Source organism: Meleagris gallopavo, chromosome 1 (assembly GCF_000146605.3).
Source record: "Meleagris gallopavo isolate NT-WF06-2002-E0010 breed Aviagen turkey brand Nicholas breeding stock chromosome 1, Turkey_5.1, whole genome shotgun sequence".
NCBI classification, from domain to species: domain Eukaryota; kingdom Metazoa; phylum Chordata; class Aves; order Galliformes; family Phasianidae; genus Meleagris; species Meleagris gallopavo.
Genome location: NC_015011.2, coordinates 60,213,253 through 60,240,094, shown reverse-complemented (window position 1 = coordinate 60,240,094; position 26,842 = coordinate 60,213,253). Strand labels below are relative to the sequence as shown.

General features: G+C 37.7%; 1 protein-coding gene across 1 annotated transcript in view; it reads left to right on the top strand.

The window, feature by feature from the left end:
* The first annotated feature begins 2,488 nt into the window (after window positions 1-2,488).
* The window catches only part of LOC100548226 (protein-methionine sulfoxide oxidase mical3a), a 42,952-nt gene continuing 18,598 nt past the window's right edge, over window positions 2,489-26,842 (top strand). Inside the window, exons 1-17 of the mRNA XM_010713945.3 lie at window positions 2,489-2,866; window positions 7,176-7,383; window positions 8,469-8,585; window positions 9,274-9,375; window positions 9,945-10,100; window positions 10,631-10,731; window positions 11,338-11,595; window positions 12,175-12,290; window positions 13,435-13,561; window positions 14,030-14,123; window positions 15,173-15,320; window positions 16,062-16,258; window positions 17,089-17,201; window positions 17,684-17,746; window positions 18,476-18,649; window positions 19,761-19,853; window positions 24,971-25,066. Of these exons, the coding sequence (XP_010712247.1) occupies window positions 2,603-2,866; window positions 7,176-7,383; window positions 8,469-8,585; window positions 9,274-9,375; window positions 9,945-10,100; window positions 10,631-10,731; window positions 11,338-11,595; window positions 12,175-12,290; window positions 13,435-13,561; window positions 14,030-14,123; window positions 15,173-15,320; window positions 16,062-16,258; window positions 17,089-17,201; window positions 17,684-17,746; window positions 18,476-18,649; window positions 19,761-19,853; window positions 24,971-25,066 (2,427 nt within the window). The 5' untranslated portion in view covers window positions 2,489-2,602. The remainder of the gene's footprint in view (window positions 2,867-7,175; window positions 7,384-8,468; window positions 8,586-9,273; window positions 9,376-9,944; window positions 10,101-10,630; window positions 10,732-11,337; window positions 11,596-12,174; window positions 12,291-13,434; window positions 13,562-14,029; window positions 14,124-15,172; window positions 15,321-16,061; window positions 16,259-17,088; window positions 17,202-17,683; window positions 17,747-18,475; window positions 18,650-19,760; window positions 19,854-24,970; window positions 25,067-26,842) is intronic.

Sequence of the window (26,842 nt, the reverse complement as noted above, 5' to 3'; positions counted from 1 at the left end):
ACCCGGAATTATTCATCCTTTGTTTCTGTTCTTCATTGGATTCTTTTATCCTGCGCAGGAGCGGAGATTCTGAGCGTACTTTCAGCTATGAGTCAGTAACAACCCCTTGCTATTATTGTAAATAGCAACATGAACGCTGCTTTTGCATGCATTTTTTCACAGATTTTGTCTTTCTTTCCCAGCGCTTTGGCCAAGGGATTTGCAGAGCTTCTGAGTCAGCAATCAGCTGCCTCGAGACAAAACATGCAGGATGCTGCAGACTTGCAGCAGGGCCAGCAAGGCACACAAATACCCTGGAAACGTGGCAAATAATTCCTGCCTGCCCTTGCTTTCCCTCCTGTAATTTCCATGCTCTCTGACATGTTGCTCACAGGTTCCGAGGGCTTTGGGCGTATACATCAAGAATGCAGAGTTTTGAGGAGTGACTAATTACAGTGACTGAAGCCCCTGTATTTGACCTGTGGGCATAACTTACTTAACAGCCAGTGTGAGATGGGATGTAGGCAAAATTAATGTGCTGCTCTGGTTGTGCTTCACAAATTGACCTGCTTTTGCAGGACTGTCTCCTGACTTGGCCAGCCTTGAACACAAAGCACTAAGTTCCTGTGGTGACAGAAGGCTGGATTTTAATTCACAGATCTCTCTGCGCAGTGCAGAATCGGTGTCACTTCGTTCTTTTTTTGAAAATACAACAGGATTCAATACAGCACAAGAGAAGGAAGAGCAGGAAATGAGACTCAGGCTGTCCTTGCGTCCGGGTTTATCAGTATTAGTTTGTGGACCAACCAGCTTAAATTGCCACTCTGCTGCATTTAGGCTGTGTAGTTTCTGGGGGTTATTCTTAGGAAGTGCTGTGTCCATCATCTGAAGTGTTGCTGTAGAGGTTTTGGGTGGTAGAGTGTCAGGGATGGGGGAAATGAGCAGAATACTTGAAGTATTGTGCTGGTAAATGAGGTGTATGGATTTAGACTGTAGGTATTTTATTTCATCCCCGTTATCAGATGCACTGAAATTGCTCCTTCAACGTAAGAGGAGATTTGTTGGGGCTCTTTATAGCATTCTTGGGAACAGGAGGTGCAGGCTTAAAGCACCAAAGCATGGTGGTCCCCCTTAGGTGCAAGCCTGAAGCACACTTGATAGTGAAGTTAAGATTAAAAGTAAGGAAAGAAGTTAATTCCGTACTGCTTAATGAGCAGTACTGCTGTGGACAACGTCAATGTCCATCAGCTATTTAGAAAAACATCCTCGTTTGTGCTGAGTCTTCTAAGGCAGCTGTCTTAATAAAGTCAGAAATACACTGACTGGTATAACCTGTCGTTACGCTGTGGCTTCTGCAGGAACTTTTATTTCTAATACCAAACGGTTTAGGGATGTATGTAAAGGTTTCTGGGTCTCCTGTGCTATTTGTAAATGTAAGCAATAAATGCCATGCTTGGCTGGGAAGCAGGAGTGCCCACATAAACTGCTGCAGATCTGTCCTGGCGGAGGGGAAGAGAGACATGAGCTGTAATGTTTGCCTTGGCTTCCTGTCTGCTGGAAGTGGGAAAAGAGCTGGTGAGAATCTAAAAGCTTTTATCCGAGTCCACATACTTCCTTTTTTACCTTAATGCCCTTTGCAAAAAAACAAAGGAAAATGTACCTCAAAACTGTTTTCCTTTCCACAGTTCCAGTGTATGTTCTCATGCTACTGTCCTACCTGAAGATAAACAGAAATATTCTTTCTTAGAGTAATTGTTTATACCTTATTTGTATGTATGCGTTTATATGTGTATGTCTATAAAAGAAAGATTTATTATATATAAAGTGGAAGAGCTTTTCTTTAAAGAAAATTGTTGTTTGTGTTCCAAACAATTCTATACTTCTGTGGGATCCTAGGAAAGCAACTAAGAGTAGCAGGCTTCTCATCACTGTATTTCATCTGCCAAAGATCCCAACTACCACCTGAAATGTGGGGATCCGCGTATCAAACAATGTTGAAAACCACAGAGCAGAGGAAACAGCCTGAGAACCCCACATGGATAGTACTACAGCTCCATTTCTCTCTTGGGCTACTTGCTTACTGATACAGGAAATGGCTCTAGGTGAAGCAGATATTTATACTGCTTGATGCAGCACAGGCCGGCATTTTTATTCAGTCTTGACGTCTTAAGCATTTGATTGCTCTTAGGTTTAACCTCATTCTAGTACTGCAGTATCATCATTTTTATTATGGCAGGGCACAGAGGCAGGCCTTCAAACTCACAGGTTGTATGGCTCAGGTAAAGTATTTTGTGCTCTGATAGAAAAGACATGTCCCAGTGTCTGAAGAGAGGCTGTGCTTCAGTCAGCTCAGCAGGACTGCCCGGGGTATTGGTTTGTTAACTTATTTAGGACTGATGCTTTCTTTATTCGTTACTGAGAATCTGGACCTCAGCTCAGACACAGAGATAATTTTGGAAAGAAAAAAAATAAGAGCAAACTCAGTTACATTTTTTTCTTTTTATTTTATAGGTTAATAATGCTTGTAAGCCAGAGGTGAAAGTGGCTCAGCAGAGCAACACTGGGAAATCTGGCAGACTGGAAGAGAACGGCTGCCCTGCAGGGCAGCTGCCGAGCGTGAAGCATGGAGGAGAGTAAGAACGAGAAGGTGAACCAGGCTCACGTTCTCTTCGACAGATTTGTCCAGGCTTCAACGTGCAAGGGGACTCTCAAGGCTTTCCAGGAGCTCTGTGACTACCTAGAACTAAAGCCCAAGGACTACCGTTCTTTCTATCACAAACTCAAGTCCAAGCTAAATTACTGGAAAGCCAAAGCCTTGTGGGCCAAATTGGATAAAAGGGGCAGCCATAAGGACTATAAGAAGGGGAAAGCATGCGCCAACACAAAGGTAAGGAAAGTGATCCTCTGTAAGAGACCTATTTGTGGGAATCAAAACAGCTGTTACCCAGTTTGTTTCTGGAATACACAAGAAAAATAGCTGAATGTTGAAAGATATTTGTCTAGTACCAGTATAAGCCTGGGGAGGATTCAGAAATGTACTCATTCATGTTATTTACAATACAGCCATTTGTTTTCATTTTATTCTGAATGAAAATTCTGTTTGCATCTACCAAATTCGATTCACCTGAACAGGGAAAGGGGAAGCTAAGTGGAAATCCAGAATATTTGCAGTTTATTCAGGAGAATCAGTCTGCAGATCTCTGTGTTCTATGTTGTGACATCAACGCCATACGTGAGGTTGAGTTATAATTTTATTTTATTTTGTTTTACTTTGAAACACAAGATAATAGCTAGGATATGAAAATTGTTGTTGGGTCTAGATGCCAATATATGTGTTTGGAAATTTCTCACTACTCTCAAACAAAGTGTGCCAAATCGGTAAATATTCAGTTCAGCATTATTTAGAAAGCAATTTCTTGTATTTATGAGAAAAAAAATCAACTCACTAAAATACAAATGCTGTGGAAACTCATATCAGTTCATTTAAAAGGATTGATATGTGTGGTATTTACTGTAAGGAGTTCCTGCTTTCACTCACTGTCTCCAGTTTATTTTACGTGGGTTGTTGCAAGCTGATATGTTGTGTGCTATGTACGCTCTAGTTGAACTCTACAGTATGAGCTTTATTTTTTTATTTGCTCTGTTACTGAAATACATTTGTGCCATTCATCGAAATGTTTATGGAATAAGTTATTTTCTCAATTGATCATATACTTTTACTTTAAAAAATAAAGAAAGATAGTGTGAACTATGATAAAATTAGAACAGGATTCTCCCCTCCTTCATTTAGGACAATAGGTGCTTCTCTTTCCCTTGTACATGAACTTTTCTGCAGAAAGAAGTAATACAAAGAATTAAATACTAGTTCCTATAGAAGAGAACTGAGAGGGAAATATATCCTATTTGGGATATAATGGGTCATTTCAGATATATGGACTCAGGTTTACTTTCAGCTAGATATTAGAAAGTTATATTATTTCCTTGATTGTTTCACTTCCTACTTGCAATTTTCGTATAGATAGTGACATTTGTAAGTAATTGCTACAATAATACCTATAATAATTACCATCAGATCAAGATGCATTGTTCTATGTCTTGTGAAAATAATGCTTTCCTCAAAATGTTTGTAATTGTTACATCCAATTGCAGTTAACAGGTGGAATGCAGATCAACTATGAAAACAATAAGGCAGATAGGTAGTGTTGGTCAATGGGATTCACACTGAACTGGGTCCTATCAAAGGAAGGAATGGGCAGCTCTCTTATGTGTACTTGGCAAGGAGGGAGAGTGAAGGAAAAGAGGAAGAGGAGGGAAGTCTTATTTGCCAGTGTTATTGAGAAGCTGCTGGTGAGATGCTCTTTTGAAATGCAACCAAAAAGGGTGGATAAGTTAAATAAATTCCATGCGTATATGTCTTAACCCATGAACGCGCAGAACTGTTGATTTGAGATTTGAGTCATTTTGAGTATTGAAATCAGCCAGCTGAGAGGAAGGGAAATTTCAGAAATTATTTTTTGTTAGTACATCTTAAAGAATACGTACTTGTTATGATAAATGATTTTTGTATGCCACTAAATACAAACTTCGTTGCTTTTTTATGTAAAGAAATGATATTCAAGTGTATTTTTTCATATTTTTCATATATCTCTCTTAATTACTTGCTTCTGATCCTAACAGCTTCTGCCGTTAAATTTGTAATTCGTAGGAAGTAAACTATTCTAAGTGCTATTCAAAGTGGAGAACCGAATCATTTCTGATTTGATGTTTCCCATCTCAGTTTTATATTCCTAATTTTTAATGTAATTTGCAAACACTAATTTAAAAAAAGAAATACAACACAGAAATTAAGGTGGGCGTGTGGAAATGATAGAATTTAGAACAAAGATCAAAATTTTACCCATATTCTTAAAACTGCTGTCAGTCATTTCTTTAGTAAGCTCAGCTTCTGTACTTGATCATATGAGATCTCATTCTCTAGAGTTTAATTGCTGCTTGTCTATTTAAAATCATGCAGGGGTGAAGTGTCCCAGCCAGAACTGGTACTGGGTGCATCACATGGCCAGTGTCTAGGTTAACTGGAATTCAGGTGGTTGGGGGTATAGTTCATGAAAGCAAGGCTTGGATGTGATGATTTGTCCAAATGTAAGTAGTCATCAAAAATTTATATTAGCTCCTTTATTTATTTAGCTTGAGCAGCTCAAAAGAGAACAGAAAGGTAATTCTCCACTTGAGAACTGGAGAGTTCAGGATTTGTTTGCATTTAATGTTACTTTACTGTGGTGTTGTTATTGGAAACTGAATATAACTTATCTGAAAGATCTTGAGCAAGAATTGATTGTGAGGAGTGAGATTGCAACAGTGCACAGTGCTGTAGCAGTTGCTTGGAGTCATTGTGGAGCAAAGGAAGAAGGGATGACAGTTACTTGGCTATGATTAAGGTTTCATGCTAATCGCTGCCCATGCAAATATCAGAACTTAGGTTTCTACAAGAGATCTGAAACTGGAAGAGTCAGTAAGAGTAAAAAACGGAAGAGTCTTTTCTTTTGTTTTTAATTGTGCTTAAAGCTTGCTGTGTTTTACAACAACACCATTTAATGTTTTTGTAGAGGTAAAAAAAAAAAGGTGGCAACCTTCGTCGTGAATTGCTTCGCTGTGTATTGTATTTTAGATCCAGAACACGTAAAGCTCTAGATAAATTACCTATTTAAATATGACACACTCAGCTCATTCTCTTACAAGCTTAAAAAATGAAAGACTAAGTGGTGTTTGAGAGTTACACTTAACCACAAAGAAAACAATATTGAATTGGAAGAATGCAGTAGTTCCTAATTGATTATCGCTTTTAACAAATTACAACTTGGACACCTGTTCAGTATGTAAGTCTGGTTTTTAATTGCACTGCTGATACCTTAGTGGTCGGGCTAGCATTTTGTATTTATGCCTTCAAGTTCCCAAAGCTACTAAATAAACTGCAGTTATCCTTCCCTTCCCTTTTCTCTGGACTTGTATCTCTGCCCTCAGATTTATATGCATTGTTATCTTATACAGTAGCCTTGTTTAGCATTTGCATGTTAGTTGTTAACTCTTTACCGTTGCAAACTGTACGCTTTTATTTATCATTCAGGCTTTGTATTTGCATTTTCACATTATTTGAAGAATCTGTAACCCAGCGAACAGCAAGTTTAAAATGTGGGGGAACTATATAAGCTGGCTTATGGGGACTATCAGAAAACAAAGAGCTTTGTTTTGGGATAGGCTGTGTAATCAGAAGGGTAGGTTCTGATGAAGTTTTAGCATACTTAAGAATTTCTTAAAGAGCTTTGTTTTCCAGCTTTAAGTGTACTTAGGGATCTGGAAAGTATTCACGTAGCAGAAACAGTCACCACGTTGGCGAGTCTTTATCCAGTGTGTCTGGTTCATAATCAATAGAAAACCAGTACAAAATTGATATGACAAAATGAACTATGCACTATATTACTGTGAATACACACACACATGCCAGCTTTCTCTGTGGACTTCAGTTTCTGTGGGCAGTTGAGTATCTTGGATTTTTAATCTCGAAATAAAATATCTTGCTGTGTTCCTTTGTTTCTTCAGAAGTACTTCCAGCACTGGATATGCAAGTGTTTCTCAAGTCATTTATTAGCCTCTGAAAGTGTTTGTGAATAGAGTGGAGAAAGATGGGAGAAGATGAAATATCTTTGATTTGAAAAAGGTTAAAGAAAACGTATTTTGATAAAAAAGGTCTAATTACACGAAGTTCACTTTTACATTGTATTTACTTACCTTGGAGGTTCCTTTGTTGCAATAGTAGAAGAGTCAGCATGGGTATAAGTCAGAGCGTCGTCTGTGCTAATCTAAATGATCATGTATGTAAAACCTTTGCATTTATCTGCCTGAACCGTTGCTGTGCTGCTCAGTGTTGATGAGGAATTTCCAGCGTTCCTGAAGATTTTCTGAAAAAGGCTAACTCAGGCTTTGGGAGATGAGAAGAAAAGGCTACTTCACTTTTTCTTAAAAACAGAAAAGATGTGGTTGGAACTGGAGAGAGAAACCTTCAGAAATATTGCTGCTTTCCAGGTGCTTACATAGCTTGGAGAGCATTATGCTATGGTCTTAATCCCTTAAAAGAAGGGTTGAAAATACCCTTTTCCTCTTTGAACCGTACAGTTACTTTGTGGTTGGTTGTTTTGCAGTGTCTGATAATTGGGGCTGGACCCTGTGGCCTTCGTACAGCCATCGACCTGTCATTCCTGGGAGCCAAGGTGGTGGTCATAGAAAAGAGGGATGCCTTTTCCCGCAATAACGTTCTGCATTTGTGGCCATTTACCATACATGACCTGAGGGGTCTTGGCGCCAAGAAGTTTTATGGCAAATTCTGTGCAGGATCCATAGACCATATCAGTAAGTACAGCTGCTGCTTGACATGGCAGCACTTGTTCTTGAAAAGGGTGAGGTGGCTGAGACATGGAGCATCTCATGAAAATGCATCCTGCACCTGTCACTGCTCTTGTATCAGTATGGTATAATACGAAAGAAATAGATTGTGCCATGGCATGATCAAACATGTAATATATATCTTTTAGCGTGCCTATTACCTTTTATATCTTCTGCTTTCTGAGAGCAGAAATTGCCATTTTTCAATTTATTTTTTTCCCCAAAAAAACTTACCAAGCAGGCTAGTGCCATCAGTCTGTGTTCACCTCAGGACGTAAATGGAAATAGAAATTAGCACAATCATAGTAGATAAGATTTAACTTCTTGTTCAATGTGTAAGCTGCTCTTTTTTGAGGGAAAACGACTGGTAGAAACAGAAAGACCTTTATCACTTCAGTCTTGCAACTTTTTCTCTTCTGTTTTCCCTTTACTTTTATTCTTCCAGTGCTTTATATTGTCGTCTTTTGTGTCTCAGCACAGTTGAAATTTAGTTTCTAGGTGGAGTATTTCTTCATTTCAATTTGAAATCTGAAATATGACAATGAGGTTTCCTCCTCAGTATTCTCCCTTCAGGTTTGCACACAGTCACTTTCGTACCTGTTACCTACACTGACTTAAGTGGAAAGAGATGATGAGAAACTTAATATTCCCTCACTAACCCAAGATGCATCACTAACTAAGGTGCATCTCAGTATTACAAGTTGTTCAAATGGCTGGTTACCATCTGTGACAGAAGGACAGTCCTGCTGGTGCTCTCTTTCCTGCCTCTCCTGCAGTGCATATTCTAGTTGTTTCCTTTGTTGCTGATTTTGAGACTGAAACATTAAAAAAGTATTTACCTTCTTTGAGAAGAGCTGCAGTTTCTGCTATATGTGAGTTTCTTATGCCGTGTTATTACCCACCAGTGCTGCCTGGATGAAGTGCTGAGAACACAGTGGGAAGAAGAAAGCAGCAGCTAGCCTTTAAATCAGTTTAGTAATGTCAAATGGGGATGTGTGTACTTGTGTTCTTTCCTTTTTCTGTTATTTTTATTGTCATTTTTTTTTTTTCAGGTATCCGTCAACTCCAGCTTATCCTTCTGAAGGTTGCCTTGATCTTGGGAATAGAAATCCATGTCAATGTGGAATTTCAAGGGCTTGTTTACCCTCCGGAGGATCAGGAAAATGAAAGCAAGTAGAGTTGAAATGGGTTGTAGAGAAAGGGGAAATTATGGTCAGATACATACACTCTTGCTCCTTAATGTTATGACTCCTCCTTTTCTCGTGTTCCATTAATGGCAGTTATCTTCAACAGACTTTTGCTTGACTTCTTTATAAGCTTTCTTCTTTCTAGTAAAACAAAATCACCTGAAGTACTGAGCAAAAATAATCCAAGACACAGTCGTTCCTAATGTCTCTTAACATATTTAAGCCTATTTATTACAATTAAGAAATACTTTTTTAAAACAACTCCTTTATTTGTGTTTACTGAGGATATTTATACCAGCAAATGGTCTTTGTTATGCTTTTTGCATCTTTGTGAAATCTTTTGTCTGATCACTGTGGGAAGTGGTGGCTTGTTTGTCTTTTGGCATCCTGTTAATTGAATACCTAATAAAGAACCTATAAAGGTTTTAGTGATCCTTGAAGATAATCAGGGAGGGTTTACTGGGGCTCTCTGTCGACCATAGTGCATTCTCTGATATGTATGGAGTGGTTATGAAAGTCAGCAATAGCCCTGTCAGTAATATAACTATCCTGCAGTATATCTTTACTGGCCGTGTAAAAAAGGGTTTATGGATAGCAAAAAGTGTTTTTATACATCTATTCTACTATGCACACTGTTTTACGTTGTCATTAATCTAGAGTTTATTGACAGGAATAGGTTGGCGTGCATTGGTCCATCCAAAAACCCATCCAGTATCAGAGTATGAATTTGAAGTGATCATTGGAGGGGATGGCAGAAGGAACACTTTAGAAGGTAATGATGTGTCCATAATTCACTTTAAAATATAACTAATTCTTAAATTAGTTAGAGTAGACACGAACAAAAGTGGCGTTCAAAATCCCAATCAAAATCAAGAGATTTGACTAGTTGTAAAGGAAACAAAAAGTCCATGTAGAAATCTATGCTTAACAAAGGCACTTGGGTTGTCTTTTTCCTCTTCCTATACACTGGCACAAAAATGAAGTATTTTGACTTGAATAATCTTTCCCACAATTTTTCATTAGTTGCATAGTGTTGCAACTCAATTTTGGGAGTAGGAGCTGAAAGCATTGAGTGTACTACTGTGTAGTAGAGAATTTTCTCTTACTATTTGTTATGCGAGTTGCAGTATTAGGGAAAGAGATAAGAAAGAATGGGGAGCCTTTTTCCTAAACAAGAACATTTGTTTTTCAGATGAAGCAATTTTTGCTTTTTTGGTGGAGTAGTTCGTAATACATCAGGTCCAACCTCCTTTATTTTTGAGGGCACTGCTCTGCGGTGTGCTGAGCCTTCTCTGACGCTGTGCTCTGTTTTTCAGTGTTGCTCCTTTATCTTTCCTGTAGGGTTTCGCCGAAAAGAGTTCCGTGGTAAGCTAGCAATTGCTATCACAGCAAACTTCATCAATCGTAACACCACAGCTGAAGCCAAAGTAGAAGAGATCAGTGGTGTGGCTTTCATATTCAACCAGAAGTTCTTCCAGGATCTACGAGAAGCCACCGGTATGTCAGCAATTGTCAAATTTCCACTTAAGCTATTTGTCCTTATTATTACAACTTTTCTAACTCAGGTATCACAATATTTAGTCAGTAAACAAAAGCCGTGTGCAAGGAAGTCAGGCAATTTCTGTCTCTCTTTGAAATCTAACTTCCCTCATTTTTACAGCTGTTCTGTACGTCCGTACAGAGCAAATGTGTATCATTCAGCTGTGTGTCATTTTTGTTCAGAACTTCTTTCCCTAAGGATTTTCAGGAAATCTGAGCCGTTCGTAAGAGAAGCCTGAATCCTGAGTTTTGTTTCCTGCATTCCACATCTGAATACAAAACTTAGTGTGATGATAAATATGTTTTTCAAAAGAAATGCTCTGTTTCTGGTTTTGTTGAAGATACAGATTTTAAACTCATTGAAAGCGTGGAAGGAGGGTGCCTGACATTCTCTCTTAAGATCTTCTAACCATATAGTTTCAATTCACTTTCTTTCAATAGAGCTAATTTGTTGCTTGTTCCTTCATTATCTTTTGTTCTGTCACAAGGTATTGACTTAGAGAACATCGTCTACTATAAGGATGATACACACTACTTTGTCATGACTGCCAAAAAACAGAGCTTGCTGGATAAAGGCGTAATACGACATGTGGGTATTAACTTTTATATACTAAGATTTTGGAAAATTTTGCTTTTAATACATTGAAGGAACACTCATCTTGCACCGCATAATGTTATTACACAGGTATATTTTAGAACACAAACATTTGTGGTTAATGCCCTTCTGAAGCATTTTCAGCTATTTGAGTATTACAAGAACGTTACACCATCCAAACTTGTCAATGTGGGGGTTTTGTGCATGCTAAGAAAGAGTACACAAAAATAACTTTTGTTGGCTTATTTGGGCTTTCCATTTATAAAGTGAAAAAACAGAGTAAAGAAAGTTTAACTGTGTCTAATTCTGACAGAAGCAAATGTAAAAGTAACTTATCTACGAGTGAATGCAAAAAGATTGAAGTCTTGCTCCTTTGTTTGAGGTGAAAAGCTCAGAAGTTTCTTAGCCTTTTCACACTCAGAAATGCCGGTAGTATTTACAGATTTTTCCTCCAAATTACACACATTGCTAGGAATGTAAGAATGAAAGGGCAGACCTTTATCAGCGGATTTGTATAAAATTTAATGCCAACTTTTATATATATATATATAAAACCTTGTGGATTTGGCTGTCTCACTTTTACTTGTTTCTCTTTGTCAGGATTATGCTGATACGGAATTATTACTCTCACGGGAGAATGTGGACCAGGAAGCTTTGCTAAACTATGCCAGAGAAGCAGCTGACTTTTCCACTAATCAGCAGCTGCCGTCACTGGACTTCGCCATCAACCACTATGGGCAGCCAGATGTGGCAATGTTTGACTTCACGTGCATGTATGCATCAGAGAATGCAGCACTGGTGCGAGAGCAGAATGGCCACCAGTTACTTGTGGCACTGGTTGGGGACAGTCTCTTGGAGGTTTGTCTTTTAAACTTATTGAAGCATAAGTACAAACCATTGCACCCATCACTGAAATATGCACTGCCTATAAGATAGTTATTATGAGGTGTGCTGCTGTTTATTGTATAACAAAGTAAGAGATTTGTATGAAGGGTAGGAGTCCTGGGAAAACAGAATGTCTAGTATGGAAACGATCTTGCTTAAGAAAATATGTGCAGAAATGTCTCTGAAATTATATCTGTTCCATGTGCTTCTTATTGAGGCAATTACACTCTGTATGGGAACCTGCTCTAAGCCTGTTAATAATTAGCATTTGCTAGTTGGTTAAAAAGTACAGCATTGAAAAGTAGCTTTTAAGGCACTCTAGACAATGAGCTGTTGTTGGAAATAAAGGAGAGTTTGGCTATTGGAGTCCTCATGGACAATTCATGATACATCTGGCTTCCTCTAGCCCAGTGGGAGTAGAGCTTTAAGCTAATTACTGAGCTAAAATTTCTCAGCAGATTATTCCCTGACTATATTCTTGATATTAATTTAAAGCTTTCCCTAACTAATGCTTTTCCTTCCTTGTCTCCTTTTTGTAAACTATAATGTTAGCCATTTTGGCCAATGGGAACTGGAATAGCGAGAGGATTTTTAGCTGCAATGGACTCTGCTTGGATGGTACGAAGTTGGTCACTCGGAGCAAGTCCTTTGGAAGTTCTTGCAGAGAGGTAATAGAAAAAAATGCTTACATTTTGAGTTCTAATCTAATCCTCCAATATCTTGTCATTCATTCTAGTCCCTTCTAGTACAAATACATAGGTAAAATATGAGATACAGATTCCTGCTGTTTTAGAGGGTGCTTGTAGCTATAACTGAATTAAAGAAAAGTATCCATAGCAGCTGATAAACTAAAGTATATTAATAGAAGAAAAATAAATGTTGCAGCTGTTCTTGGTCCTAGTTGTACAAAACTGATTAGGTGGAGAGTCTCTTGGTGCTTATTGGTAATATATAGAGGAAGCGAGCCTAACTTACTGTCACAAGCATTGCAATAGTAAGCCAGATGAAGGTGCCTTTAAAAAGAGAAAGAAAAATTTTTGCTCTCCCTTATTATCTTGTAAATATCTTTTACAATTTTCTCTCAAAGAAGCTATGACCTGTTTTTTATTTCAGATAATTGGTCACTTTGTTTCATGTGAGCCAAAGAACGTCTTGTCTTTTTTTCTTTCTTTGGAGTATCATGCTGTTGATGTTTTTATCATCTTTTGGTGAGACTTGTTCTGGTGACATAAGATCATTGCTTAGAATCAGAACTTGAGTCTTTAAAAAATGGAGTAAGTTTAAGCAATGTGTAAGAACCTATTTTAAACAACTGCAACTTCTATCAGGAGTTGTAGTATAATTTTTTAAACTCTATGTTAAATATTTAATATTCTACTTTTTTGAATTTTGAAAAATGGTGAAGTTAATCATGTTGCAGTTGTTGCCAGACATCATTAGACATTTGGAGAGAGCAATAAGAACCCTCCTCAGCCTTCTTTTCTTCATGCTGGCCAAATCCACTTTCCTTAGCCTCTCCCCACAGGCTGAGTACTCCAATCCCCTTGGTAGCCTTCTTTCTTAGTCATTTCAGAGTGTCAGTGTTTTCCTGTAGTGGGGAACCCCTTTAGTTGTGGTCAGTGTATTATTTTCTTCCTTCCTTTTGATTTTTGGAGTTGTATTATATTGCAAATTTAAATACATGTATAAGAATTCTGAGCTATTGAAGTTTTTTCTCTCCAGAATTGATTTAGTGGTATCAATAGCGTTGCATCTTTTCTATTTAAAAAAACCCAACAAACACAAAATAAAAAGATTATTTTTTTTTCCAAGGGAAAGCATTTATAGACTACTGCCTCAGACCACCCCTGAGAATGTGAGTAAAAACTTCAGCCATTATAGCATTGATCCAGCCACTCGGTATCCCAATATCAACGTCAACTTCTTACGGCCACAGCAGGTAACTGGAGAGAAGTGGTGCTTCTGAATGTTTTTATTCTGCACTGTCATTTGTTAGGTGAATCTATGCTAGTATTTTAGGGATAGTGACCTGAGTGTGGCGGTATAACTTGGAAGGAGTGAAATGCAGATATATCAGTCAAGAGTTGACCTCTTTACTAAATTCCTATCTTGTTTAAAGTTTTGAAGTCTTAAAAGTGTGCTTTTAATTCAGTTGTATTTTTGATTTTGCCTGCATTTTCTAGTACCAGTTTATGATTGCAATCTTGTACTCACTGAGCAGCATCAGTCAGCTAGACTGTTCAGTAGTGACAAGTTGTTCCTTGTTCTGGGCTTCTTGGGCTAGAGATTTCTGTTACATAAAAATACTTCTTCTTTTGCCTTGGGATAGCTGCTGCTTGTCCTGCTCTTTTTGTATCCATTGGGTACGCAGTGTGTTGGTCACTTTTAATTTTTTGTATCATTTTAGGTACGCCACTTGTATAATACAGGAGATTTGAAAGATATACACCTGGAAATAGAGAATTTTGTGAACTCCAGGACACCAAAGCTGACTCGGAATGGTAGGCCTGGTTACTGCTCCATTCCTTGTGATACTCAGATGCCACATCAGTGCAGTGCATGTAGAGTAACAGGGCTGTGCTGTATTGTTTAGCCAGCTTCATTTGGTTTAGATAAAGCAATTATTTTGTCAAAAATCTGATTTTTTTTCCTAGTCATTCAAGTTTCAATTAACATGCAAATATACTTTTATTTGCCTAATTTCCCTCCTCTATAATGCTGTTAAAATTTTAGAGCATATTTCCTTATACAAGCATTTTTCTTTATGTCTTTTATCCTTTAACAATATCCATACTTAAAGTGCAGAAGGCTATTCTGAATTCACTCTAATCATAAACCTAAAATTCTAATAAAAATAACAGAAGGTATATCTATTACAGTCTTTCATGGTCATACTTTTCTTTAGTTAATCTCATCTCATAGCTTAATTAAGTGAAACATCACTTTACTTGCATTATTCTGTCCAGATAGTGTTTGGGGACTCCCTCAATAGCGCTTTGCTACTGAGCTTCCTTTCACTGCTCAAAATCTACGTAGTCTTTGGATATGTTCTTTGGCCTGCAACCATATCCCTTTAGGCTGTAATCTTGTCAGATCTTGCAGTAAGGCAAGGTCAAAATAGGTCAGTACTTCTAATGGAAAACTTTCAATAGAAAAGAAAGAGTTGCAAAAGTACTTTTGCAGTTCTTCCATTGGAAATACTGTATCTGGGCTTCAGAGAATATTGTACTACTCTTTAATCTTTAGGTCATATTTAAAACAAGCATTTGTAATTTTTTTTATAATTACTTGGGCTTTTTTAGGGTGAATTATATGTCAAGTTATAACTTTGGTAAATACTTTTTAGCGACTGAAAAATCCTTTCTTGCATCTAAATTAGATGTGATAGTCTTTAAAAAAATAACAGTAGTTTTGTCCCATGCTTCCCGTTGTAGAAGGAGCTTATCCTTTACGTGAAAGTTTTATTTGTTGATTTCTATTTTTTATGATGTAGCTAGAATTCAGAAAAGAGATTTTGTGAATTTCTACTTAACAGCATGATTTCTTACAGAGTCTGTAGCTCGCTCTAGTAAATTGCTCAGTTGGTGCCAGAGGCAGACAGACGGGTATGCTGGTGTAAATGTGACAGATCTCACGATGTCATGGAAAAGTGGCTTAGCTTTGTGTGCCATTATCCACAGATACCGCCCAGACTTAATGTAAGTAATTTGCTCTTTTGAAGATTTGGGGAGGGCAGAACAGTAGTTTTATTTCAAACCAGTACTACTGAGACTGAGGCAATGCATTTGTGACTAATGAAGAAATGGACTGAAATGAATTCAGTTAAGTTTGATGGAAGCTAATGTACAAGTGATTCACCAGCGGAGTGGAAGGTTGTAATAGCTTAATGAATATGAAGGTAAACATGTTGTCATTTTCCTTTATGGATGATTTGACAGAATGAAAGTTCAAATTGGTACAGACTAGAATGCTTTATTGTCAGAAAAACTCTTCTCTCTGTGGAATTAGTCAGGAATAGTTGATGGGTTGAGTTAAATTTCTAGTGAACAAGTCTCTACACAGGCCTTCATAATCTCCTTTTTGACAGTAACACTTTTTAAAGTTGAGGCTGCCCCTTATAGAAGTAGTGACTCACTGTCTGAACAGGGAGGTTGCACCTGTAAACTTTGTAGTGGGTAAAATAGCTACCCCATTCTAGAATGGGAAAACACTTGCTGGCAGAGGTACCAGTAGGTCCTTAAAAGGGGAAAAAAAAATAGGTTTATTAAAAGAGTAACAATTAAAAAAAGAGAAAGTTTGAGCAAAGTTCATCAACTCTACAATACAAAATAATTTATTGGCAAGTAAATTTGAGAGATTTTAAAAAAACAGCACCTGAATCCTTTCAGAAGACTGTTTTCCACTTGATTCATTGCATACCCTCTTCCTGCCTGTTGCAGAGACTTTGATTCTTTGGATGAACACAATGTGGAGAAGAATAACCAGCTGGCCTTTGACATTGCTGAAAAAGAGTTTGGAATATCTCCCATTATGACTGGAAAGGAAATGGCATCTGTCGGGGAACCAGATAAACTCTCAATGGTGATGTACCTCACGCAGTTCTATGAGATGTTCAAAGACACCATCCCTTCTAGTGGTAAGGAATTTGGTGCAGGTGTATGATCTTTAAAGACAGCTGCATAATGAATATGTGTTATTTTCATGCTTTTTCCACATGAGCGTATAACTTGTTACTCACTAACTATGTAACAAAAAGTTACCTTCTTATTGTTGATATCGTTTTTGCTGCTAACCATGTTAGCAATATCAGGAACAAAACGAGGAATTAATACATTCAAACTAATGTTCTCAAAAGTTTAAAATCACTTCAGCACTACTAGGCAACTTCTCTGCTTTCTTGTTGTTATTAGGGGTTCATCAGTCTTCACTAATGTGAGATGCCTTGTTAGTAATTTTTTAGTAGGTAATTTCAAAATTCTGGCCAAGGTTTATAGCTATTATTTACCACCCATGAATGGTGAGAGTAATTCCAGACCAATGAGAGGCAAGAATGAAAGACAGATTATAACTGAAGAATGTAATTGCCTTACAGAAGCAAAAATTGTCCATCTCTAACTCTTAATAATGCAGTAATTTGTTTGTTTGTTTGTTTGTTATTGATGATCTTATAGTGTCCTAAGATATTCAAGTATATAATTCTGGTGAAAAAAAGATGTGTTTAATAGCCTTTAAAAAATATAGCGAGTTATTGATTAGGTATTATTTCCAAAACTCTGAACTCATTTTATTAATACTGATGATGATGCTCTTCAAATATGAAAGTGAACAAACACAGTACTCTGAATCGTTACAAAACCTAGAGGGAGAATTGATTTTGGCAAAATGAAAAAAGCATTATGTTATGTATTTAATAACAGCACTTCAGAAATAATTTCTTGGCATTCCTTCTCCGATTTCTTCTTACAGATAGCGTGGATCTGAATGCAGAAGAAAAGGCCGCCCTAATTGCCAGTACCAAATCTCCAATCTCTTTTCTCAGTAAATTGGGACAAAGTATATCTCGGAAACGCACTCCAAAGGTAACCATACCACAGGCCTGATAAGTCTTGTATTTGCTAGGCTGCTGTCCAAGTAGGTGGTACTAGAAATGAATATGTCTTTCTGTCTGCCATGTATCTACTGAAAACCAGATGTTCATCAGCTCTTGACAATACATGACCTTTATAATTGCAGAATTACATTGGTAATGTGCATTCTCAGTTTGTGGTATACTTCAGTCTTAAAATCCTAGATTTTTAGAAGAATTTGGGGATATACTTCAATCAGGTAGACTTTCCAATATGAATGCTAGAAATCCCCAAGGAAAATAAAGAGAAAAACAAACAAACAAAATCAAACAGAAGAAGCAACAACAAACCCTTTCCTTAAACAGATGGAGAATGACCTTAGAGAATTAATTAGTTGTGTTGCAAAGCTTAAGTGCACTGATGACATTTACCTCGGGCCAGAAATATATGAGAGTCTTTATCCTTGTTTTCATTCCTCCTCCCTCTATTTTCAGGACAAAAAAGAAAAGGAATTGGACGGTGCAGGAAAGAGGAGGAAAACCAGCCAATCTGAGGATGTAAGTATTACAATGAGGAAGGTGTAAAGGAGAAAAATATATATGGTACATTCTTCGTTCTCATTTCAATCCTTTTATGTTTTATAACCATATAGGCCTTATTTGAGAATTTCTAAATTAAAATTATTCTTCAAAGTTTATTCTTTGTTCTATTTGTAGGGAAAATACTTTATTGATGTTTAGAGAGTATACTAGAAATGAAATCTATAATCTAAGCTGCATTTCCTTCATATTCTATTTTTACTGCAATTTACTTTGATTTGATGAGTGCACCAAGAATAAAACTTCATTTAGTAAAGTCATTCAGGAATCGGAAGTTTCATTCATATTTGAGCTGTAGTCTCAGGTAGTGCAAAATGCATACATATCCAGTATGCTCCACAAAGTAGTCCTTCAAATCAAGTGCTTATAGCCAAACAGGTATAAGTGAGCTAAAATTTAATACTTGGAACTGTCTGTGAAGTTGTGGTGATAACCATTTGCTTTATGTCAGTGGATTTCTGAGGGTGTTTGGTGTTCTTTGGTAGGTAAATGTATCAAGTAAGGTTGGAATAATGAGAAAAGTTTATCAGAGCTTTTGATGACATGCCAAAAAAATTAAAATGCGAGCTTTTAAATGCAGAGTGGCAGGTTTGTTTTCTACAGCGTAGAACCCTAGTACAGCAAAGAGGAAGAGTGGAAAAGGTGATTCGGATGTACTTGTTAAATGTTGATCTCACTGACTGATAGGAGGACATTCCTCGAAGCTACAGAGAAGAAAGACCTACATTGGTGAGTGCCCTGACAGAGAGGAGAATTGATGCTGCCATTGGGAATCAGAACAAAGTCAAGTCCATGGCAACCCAGCTACTGGCCAAGTTTGAGGAGAATGCACCGGTACAATCCTCAACATTACGAAGACAGGTAGGAGATGGTCAATAAATCCTAGTATTTTGTAATCATGACAGAAAATTGTGAGTAATAACATGCATTCCTCAGGACTGGATGCTAGTGGTGCCCTTCTACTGCAAAGGCTCTCCTAGGGAGGAGTGAAGGTTATTCAATAGAGAAAAATTAAATTTAGGAGTATGAGATAGTGAACTTCATAATGAAAGTCCACTTCCTTGTTACTGCCAGTATGATGTTTTATAATCTCTTTCAAAAATATCTTACAAGTAATTAGGTTTTTTTTTATAACTGCTATTGCTGATGGAAAAGCTGTCCAGGAAAATCCCATTTCTAACCTTTAAGAATTCTAATTTAGTTTCTAAATTGAACATTTTCATTCATGTGTTTATGCTTGTGACTGTGATTAAGTTTTCTATCTGTACATAAGCATAGCAGGTAAATACCTGGGAGGTTCTTCACAATCAGAATGTTTATATCAATTCAAATGAGGCTTTCTGAAGACTGCTGGTTATTCAGTAAAATATCTGAACTACTGCAACTGCAAGGTAGTCATATCTGAAGTTATGTTGAGTCACTCCACGATACTGCTAGCAGTGCAGCGTCAGCAGTATAAGGCTCAGTATGGTTTAAATGCCTGAGTTCTTGCTGTAATGGTTACTTCATCTTAATAGCTTGTGTCAAACTCTGAGCTGCTGTGGCCAGATTGTGAATGGGACCTTATCTAACTACTTTAAGTTGAATTTAGGTATACATATGCTACATTGCATACCACTGTTAGTAGCAACAGCATAATCTCAAAATGGTGACATTTATCCTACTGTTTACCAGAAAAATGTTTCCTTAGCCGCTGCATGCTGTCTTGAATAACCAGGCTGAATTGAAGAAAGAATGAAAACAAAGGGCAGGTCCAAAAAAAAGTGCATTTCCCCCTCCTTTTTTTTTTTTTAAATGTCTTCTCCCTTTTCATATATGACTTGCTAAATGAATTCTCCCCTACCTCTGTTTTTTTCTTAAATGTTTGTCTGTCTGATTGTATCTCCCATTTCTTTGGCTTTCTTGAAATTTTTGTTGCTGTTGTATCATTCCCCCTTGCTCCCAACCCACTCGCCCTGCAACCTGCATGCAGCAACCTGTCCTGCCTTATCAAGAACGCGTTCACAATCAACCATCCAGCAGACGAGAGCAGGGCCGTCTAGCTCCTATACCCCAGTGGAAACAGGTAAAGAAATTGATTATGAATATGATCTGTTGCCTGCACCCAATGCCAGCTCTCACTGTCCTTTTTTTTAAACCAATCCTTTTCCAGCAAAACCAATCTTCTTAATGTGAGTTTCTTATTTTTAACAGTTTAATTTATAATGAATAAAATCAAAGCCTGCCTGTTACGCTTGTTCTAGCTTTCTAGGGCTTCAGTGGTTGCTTCATAAGAAACTTTGCCTGCAGATGCAGATGTTGTATTGTCTGAGGTATTTCTATATTATTCTTGTGGAAAATAATAGAGAGTATGTAGGCAATTATTGCAGCCAGCAAGATTAAAAGTCTTGTGGAATCTGTAATTATTGAAGCTCATCATTAGTATAAAAAGTAAAATTGGTTATTAGTTTTTCTATTCACGTGAAATCTTACATGTTCTGCAGTTAGAAGAGATTTTTCAGTTATTGTGGTTTCCCTTTCTTTGTGACCCAGCTTTCCTGGCCACTTTATCGTCTTCATTGAGTTGCAAATTCCTGTAGTACTGTAGATTAAGTATATTTTAGACTTTCTGCCACACAGAGTGACAGAATATGGATCAACAGAAGAAAAATCAGTAGGTAGCATTTTATTTTCTCTCTGGTGTGTTTTGACTCATCATTACCTGTGGGTTTTTTTCAGCAGCACACTTTCAAAAGTAAAGTTTGTGACAATCAGTCTTGTCAGACAAACAGAATACTTATCTTATTGCTTCCTCTTCTTCCATCTTTCCCTGTGAAAATCACACTCTTGTTTCTGAGAGTGCTGAGATATATTTTTCTGGCAGTCATAATTTAGAGAAGCACCTGTTTCCTTCTAGTTGCAGTTTAATCAGTGCGTACTATGGAGTCAAGAGGAAGAAAACGACACTACTTTGGAAGCTGACTTTTCTGCATGTTTATGGATTCATGATATACTTTATGCTTAAGGTATTCAGTGCAAGTAGTGCTTCACGTCATGGCCAGTGCCAAGATTTCTTTCCAGTGCTATCATCTAGAAGATTTTTCCAAAGAAGACTCAAAGCAGGGGAATTGTTGTCATTAGGACTGTCTTAAAAATGTCGACACTGTGTTTTGTTTTCCTGACTTGTTTATTCTTCTACCTTCTCTTCAAAATTTCCTTTATAAGCAAATGAGTATTTTCAAGTGTCTCATCATCCATGAATAAGACAGATTTCAGATTTTAAGAGTGCATCTCCATATAGGGGAGAAATGGTGGAGAGGAACTGTAGACAGCTGTACAATACCAGTGCAGTTGATGAGCACTGCTGGTGGTGCCCTCTACCTTACAATAAAAGGAAAACTGAATTGCATTGGTTGTATTTCTCAGTTCAGATGATTTAAGATTTGTGATTTTGTACTAGGGGAAGATCCCATCCCTGCAGCCTTGAGAGCTGTATTTGAAATACTGTTGAAACTTTATGAAGGTCTTGTAATCTAGTCTTTACTATGAAACACAGAAGTTCTTATTGTCTTCCTTTTGCAAATGATCAAAAAGAACAAACTTTTGTTTTCCATTTTTATGATGATGATTTTCTTCTCAAAAGTAGTTTATTCTTGGTTTTGTTCTTGTTTGGAACTACACAATTTATTGAAAAGGAGAGAAAAAAGTCCTCTGGTCTCCCTCAACATTGATAGCCGTCTCCACGTACACGGCAATGTAGGGCAGATCCTTGAAAAAAACTTTAATTATTGTACTTTCCAAGAACTTTTTTTTATTTAACATGACATTGTCAGCTGTCTTTGGGTACTTTTCCATTCATAATTGCTTCTGAAGTATTTGCTTAATCTTATGAGCTCTACTGTGTCAACAGAAGATGGTTGGTTCTTGGTGCAGATTAGGGTGCAGATTTCATGCTGGATTTTGCAGTGGTTTTCATCTGACAGTGAAATGTAGAAGAGTAAAAGTGGATCTCCAAGGTGCACAGTCTGCAAAATTAGGATCGAAGAAACAGTTCATAATGTCCCTATTCCAGAGGTTTCTTAGGACTTTTGGGGAAATGAAGAACATCACTTGTCTCTATCCAAAAGCCTTTGGAACTATTTATTCTGGACTCATGGGAGATCAGGAGAGGCTAGAAGCCATCCAGTGAAACAAATAGCAAGTTTTGCTAAGTTGGGACAGAAATCCATCCTGCAGGAAGTTGTTGTTGAAGCAGTGCTTCAGCTGACTGCTGAGATTGCTAATTCTAATTGCTTAGGCATGTGGAATCTGATAGCTGTGAGACTGTGTTACTAGAGTACTAGAACAGCCTTCTACGGTAACATTAAGCACTAGTTACACAGATCACCAGCAGTGGAATTGGTGCTGGATGCCTGTACGTCTTGTGGAGATGCTATAATGGAGTGGTATGGCTCCTGACAAACTCTTCAGGAAACATTTGTGTTTGCTGTAAAGAGCTGATTTAGGAAGAGCTGCTCATGAAGGTATGGGAGAGGGTTCTCTTGTTTGGCGCAGGTATCAAGAGTTCAGAAGCAGAATCTTCCTTCAGTGACTCCGCATAATGTATATCACATAGTGGAAGCCTTCTACTGAGGAGTCTTTTGAAGAGGAGCAAAGCTATTTTCAAGGGGACGAAGTAGTGACGAGGGAAACAACTAACTGCCTAATATTCTTGGCCACAGGCGGGGTGACGTTGAGGTCCTAAGGGGTTCTTAGGAGAAGGGCAGTTTCCTATGCTGTGATTGATAGGTTTGGTCCTGCATCTTGGACCACCTTTTTTGGTGGAGGATTTGCATCTGCCTTGGGCTATGGTCTGCCAATGGCTGACAGATGAATTTCCTTAGCTGTACTTGCTTATCAGTTTAAGTCCAAGATCTTGCTTTGCTCTAGAGTTAAAAGAGTTATCAGACCAGCAGTGCAATCAGATCATAATGCAGAGTGTCTCTGGGTGCATTGCAGAGCTAGGATAGGGGTGGCTTGGTACAACAAAATTCTGTTAAAAGTCCTGGCAGAATCTAGTCTGAAGCAGTTTTTACTTTCATCACAAGACTTTCTTGCTATCTCTCTTTCAAAGGCATAACCTTGAAACATAAGAAACCTCTTCAATCTGCTTCTGTGCATTCAGTGTGGCCTGCATTTTCCTCATGAGTTGGACTGCAGTATCTTTGTTGAACTGCACATTGAGAACGTTCATCTGTATTGTCAAAGCTTGCTCATGCTATTAGGAGCACCTCAGCAGCATTTAGTAATGCATTAAGATAACGTTTGTGTACATGCACAGTAGAAATATGTGGAAGTTTTTATATGATCATAATATCCCTTAAAAAGTCTGGATTGTGTTTTATGGTATGGTGGTTAATCTCAAATTAACTCCTTGCTGTGCAAAAACATCTTCCATATTGTGTACTATTGCTTTCCGTTTTCACTGCGTTTGGGCAGTCATGTTTTTTGAGCTTCGCATCTGGGATCACGAAGCCATGTAGTCTATCCAGAAGAATATATGACTGTTTGGATGTGGTATGGGAAATTAGCCTATTAAACTGAATCTTGTCCTGATTTTCCAGACCCTCAGCTTACAGTTTTCAGCAGTTTTCTGCCTATTTCAGAGATGTCCTCACAACAAGAAGAGTGTAATGCACAAGCTGAAATCACTGATGTGTGCAAAGACATCTGATATGTAGCTTGTAAGACAGAAATCACATGCTGTATAATGCGGATCTCTTCTGCCTCTGGAGATCTGATGCTTGTTCTTTCGAGGTGCTTCCCTGAAATACGATAGAAGCACAGCAGTAAAAATGCTTCTCAATAGCTCTGTATAATTATGATTTTTGAAGGCATGTAGTGAATGAAATGACCACAGTCAGTTGGAGCTGAAATCTCAGCAGAAGAGAGCTTACATTACCAATACTGTTTTTCCTAATTAATTTCTCATTTGAATATGTTGATATGTTTTTGTTTCCTCATTCCTATAGCCATCTTTGTATTTGCATGCTCAGGAATGGATCTTACATCCTATATAATGCTATATATTATGATCTGCTGTGGAAAATTACACAACCTTGTGAATATACTGAAATCTGAAATGCAAATTAGGCTGTTGTTAGATGACAGTCTACGAACAGCTGTAGTGGTTAAAAATGTTGCCAGCCTTTCTGCTTGAAATTAGTACCTTCAAGGCTGAGCATATAAATGTTCCTCATCCACTTCAGTGCAAAGTCATGTGGCTTAGTTTAAGCTGTTTGTAGCATCTGTTTGAATTAGAATTTACTTTTTTGCTGAAGGGGAAGAGAACATCCAAAAGACGTTAGTGCCAGCTCAACTGTCAGGACCATAATGTACATCTATATATCTTTAAACAGCATGCTGTTTCTTTAAAGGCTATCTAACAGTGGTTCCAGGTACACAAGTCTTTTTTTTTTTTTTTTTTTCAGTGCAACAATTACCAGATTTGCTCTGGTAAAAAGAATAGGCAGAAGATATGTTAAAAGATTATCCATAACAATGACGTAAAGAATTATGAAGGCATGTTCTTTTGGTGTATAAAAATGGGGACAGATCTGCATTGTGCAGTCTGCAAATTACTAGCTGTCTACATACTGCCTTTAAAGCAGCAGTATTTCTGTTCTAGTAGAATGGCAAAGTGCAGTTTAATTTACCTGAGATGGTTTAATATCTGTAGAAGGCATAGAAGATGGAGAACAGAGCACTGTGACCTGAATTATATTGCTAATGAACTGCAAACAAGACTAATTAAGTCAACACAGTGGATATTTTTAAACTCTGCAGAGCACAGCAATAAGTATTTTTTGTGAAGCAAAAAGTGCAGTCCAATTCCGCTGTTGAGAGTTCCAAGTTGTACATTTGTCTGTGAGTCAGAAATGGTTGGTTTAGATTGGTTATTGCTGTAACTACATGTTTATTGGCTGTCTGCAGAAGATTCTGCCAATCAGACGTGATCACATGAATACAGGAGAAAAATCTACCTCTTTCAGCTTCAGTAAAGTAATGGCTTTAGATCATTAGTAAGAGGTGTGAGCAGAAGATTGCAGTATCTCTCAGCTTACATATTCTGGCCTATCCTCCCAAAGTCAATGAATGGAAATGTTATCTTAGCCTTCCTACCATTATTACGATTTTTTATTTCTTTTTCTTTTTTAAAAAAAGATGAGGAGTAAGGAACGTTCGCGGACCTGCCCCAAAAAAGTGATCATGCTCTCTTCTTCCACTCCACCTTCCTCTCCACCGTATCCCAGGCTGCAGGTGATTCCCTCTGCATGCTCTGTCCCTCTCTCTTCATTACTGCTTGTACAAGTGACTAAATCAATTACCAGATATCCCATTTATAAATACATTTCCAATTTTCCTTTTCTCGTATGTAGATAAGGCTTCATCAAACTCTTATATTAGACACACTGTATAGTGTTATCTCACTATTATCTGACGCACTGGAGATTCTGGGATTTCATGTAGGGTAATTGGTAATCACAGTAGCCTTCTTCAGTTTTGAGTTGAAGCAAAGTAGAAATGAAATTGAAGGGTCAAGTCTACCCCTTAAAGTGTATACATGCGCTTAGAAATTCAATGGGTTGCTTCTGCCTAAGCAAAAACTCCTTTTTTCTACACAGAAGTTAAATCTTTTTGGAGTAGTTCAGAGATGGAAACTGCAAGTTTTCTCCATCTCTGCTTTTTGTTTATACAAGTGTGACTGAGAATTTCCTCTTTTATCCATGAAACTCTTTCAAGTTTACTTTTTGAACTGTTGTTGTGCCCTGCGTATGCCTGATTTGATCCTTCTGTTTCCCCCACACTCAGTCCTTTGTCTCAACAAGACTTTGCATTCTATCTGTCTTAGTTTGGGTTCAGTGTAAGCCTTGTTCTGCACACAGCATATACATGTGCAGCCAGATGTGTGTACACGTGTATTTGTTGTCTTTCTAGTTAAATATTACCTGAAATCTTTAAATGCCTGTTTGTTTGTTGTACGCAGTCATTCTGCTTCCTCAATTGTATCTATTTTTGTTTCTTTTTCCTGCTGCAGTAATAAATCCCACTCCATCAAACTTGAACTAATCTTTAGGTTTTAAAAAGGCAGCTGCAGTTCCTGAGACATCCCATACATTCAGTAGGAATTACACAAGTAAATTTCCCCAAAGATTGATAATGTTTCTTTTCTGTTTGCCTATCAACCCTATAAATGCATGTTACCTTTAAGGAGAGTAGAAAAGGGTCATTTCTTTCTGACCCATACATACTCTGCCAGCTCTCCTGTGTCAGACTGTGCACCCACAAGACAAATCAGGGCTGCTTGTTGATCTGATTTAAAACTGTCCTAACAAAAAAAAATATATATATATATATTTTTGGCACACTGTGGACAGTGTGGTGCAAGGAAGGGTTCAGGGATGCACATCTGCGTAGAATGGGCAAAATCCACAGCTAAACTGGATTGACTGTAATGGGGAACTGTATCATTAGATAGCTAGCAGCCTTTCTCTTGTCAAAGTCTTTTTAAGATTTTATGAGAAAACAACAGTTTTTCCTCATGTTTGCAGATAGAAAAGTGAAGGCAGTGGTAAAATTTACCTTTCAACCTACTATAGGGCAATCATTTTCCATATGAAAAAAGGAGCTTTCAGTAACTGAGGACCCTTTAGTTGTCTCCCCTCCCTCTCTTCTCCAAGTGTTTTGTTTGTCCTGTCTTTCACTTGCCTAGTTCAGTCGTGAGAATTTACTGCTGCTGAGGTCCAACTATTCTTTCACTATTTTCTGTGTTGTGTCTCATAGGAAAATTTTTGTGTGCCTCTTTGCTTAAAAAAATAAAAAAAAAAAAAGCTTCCTCCTTTTAATTCTGAGGAATATATGTATCCTGTGCTACAGAGCTAATCCATTAGAGCCAGTTGAGGGATTGCCTTTGGAGAGGTTTTTTTCCCCTTATTTTTCTGAAGTTGTCTTGGCCCAAGGCCTCATGACAAGTCAGGTGGATCTTTGTCCTTCTCACTCTGATGTCGTTTAAAAACTCTCTCTCTGCATTGCTAA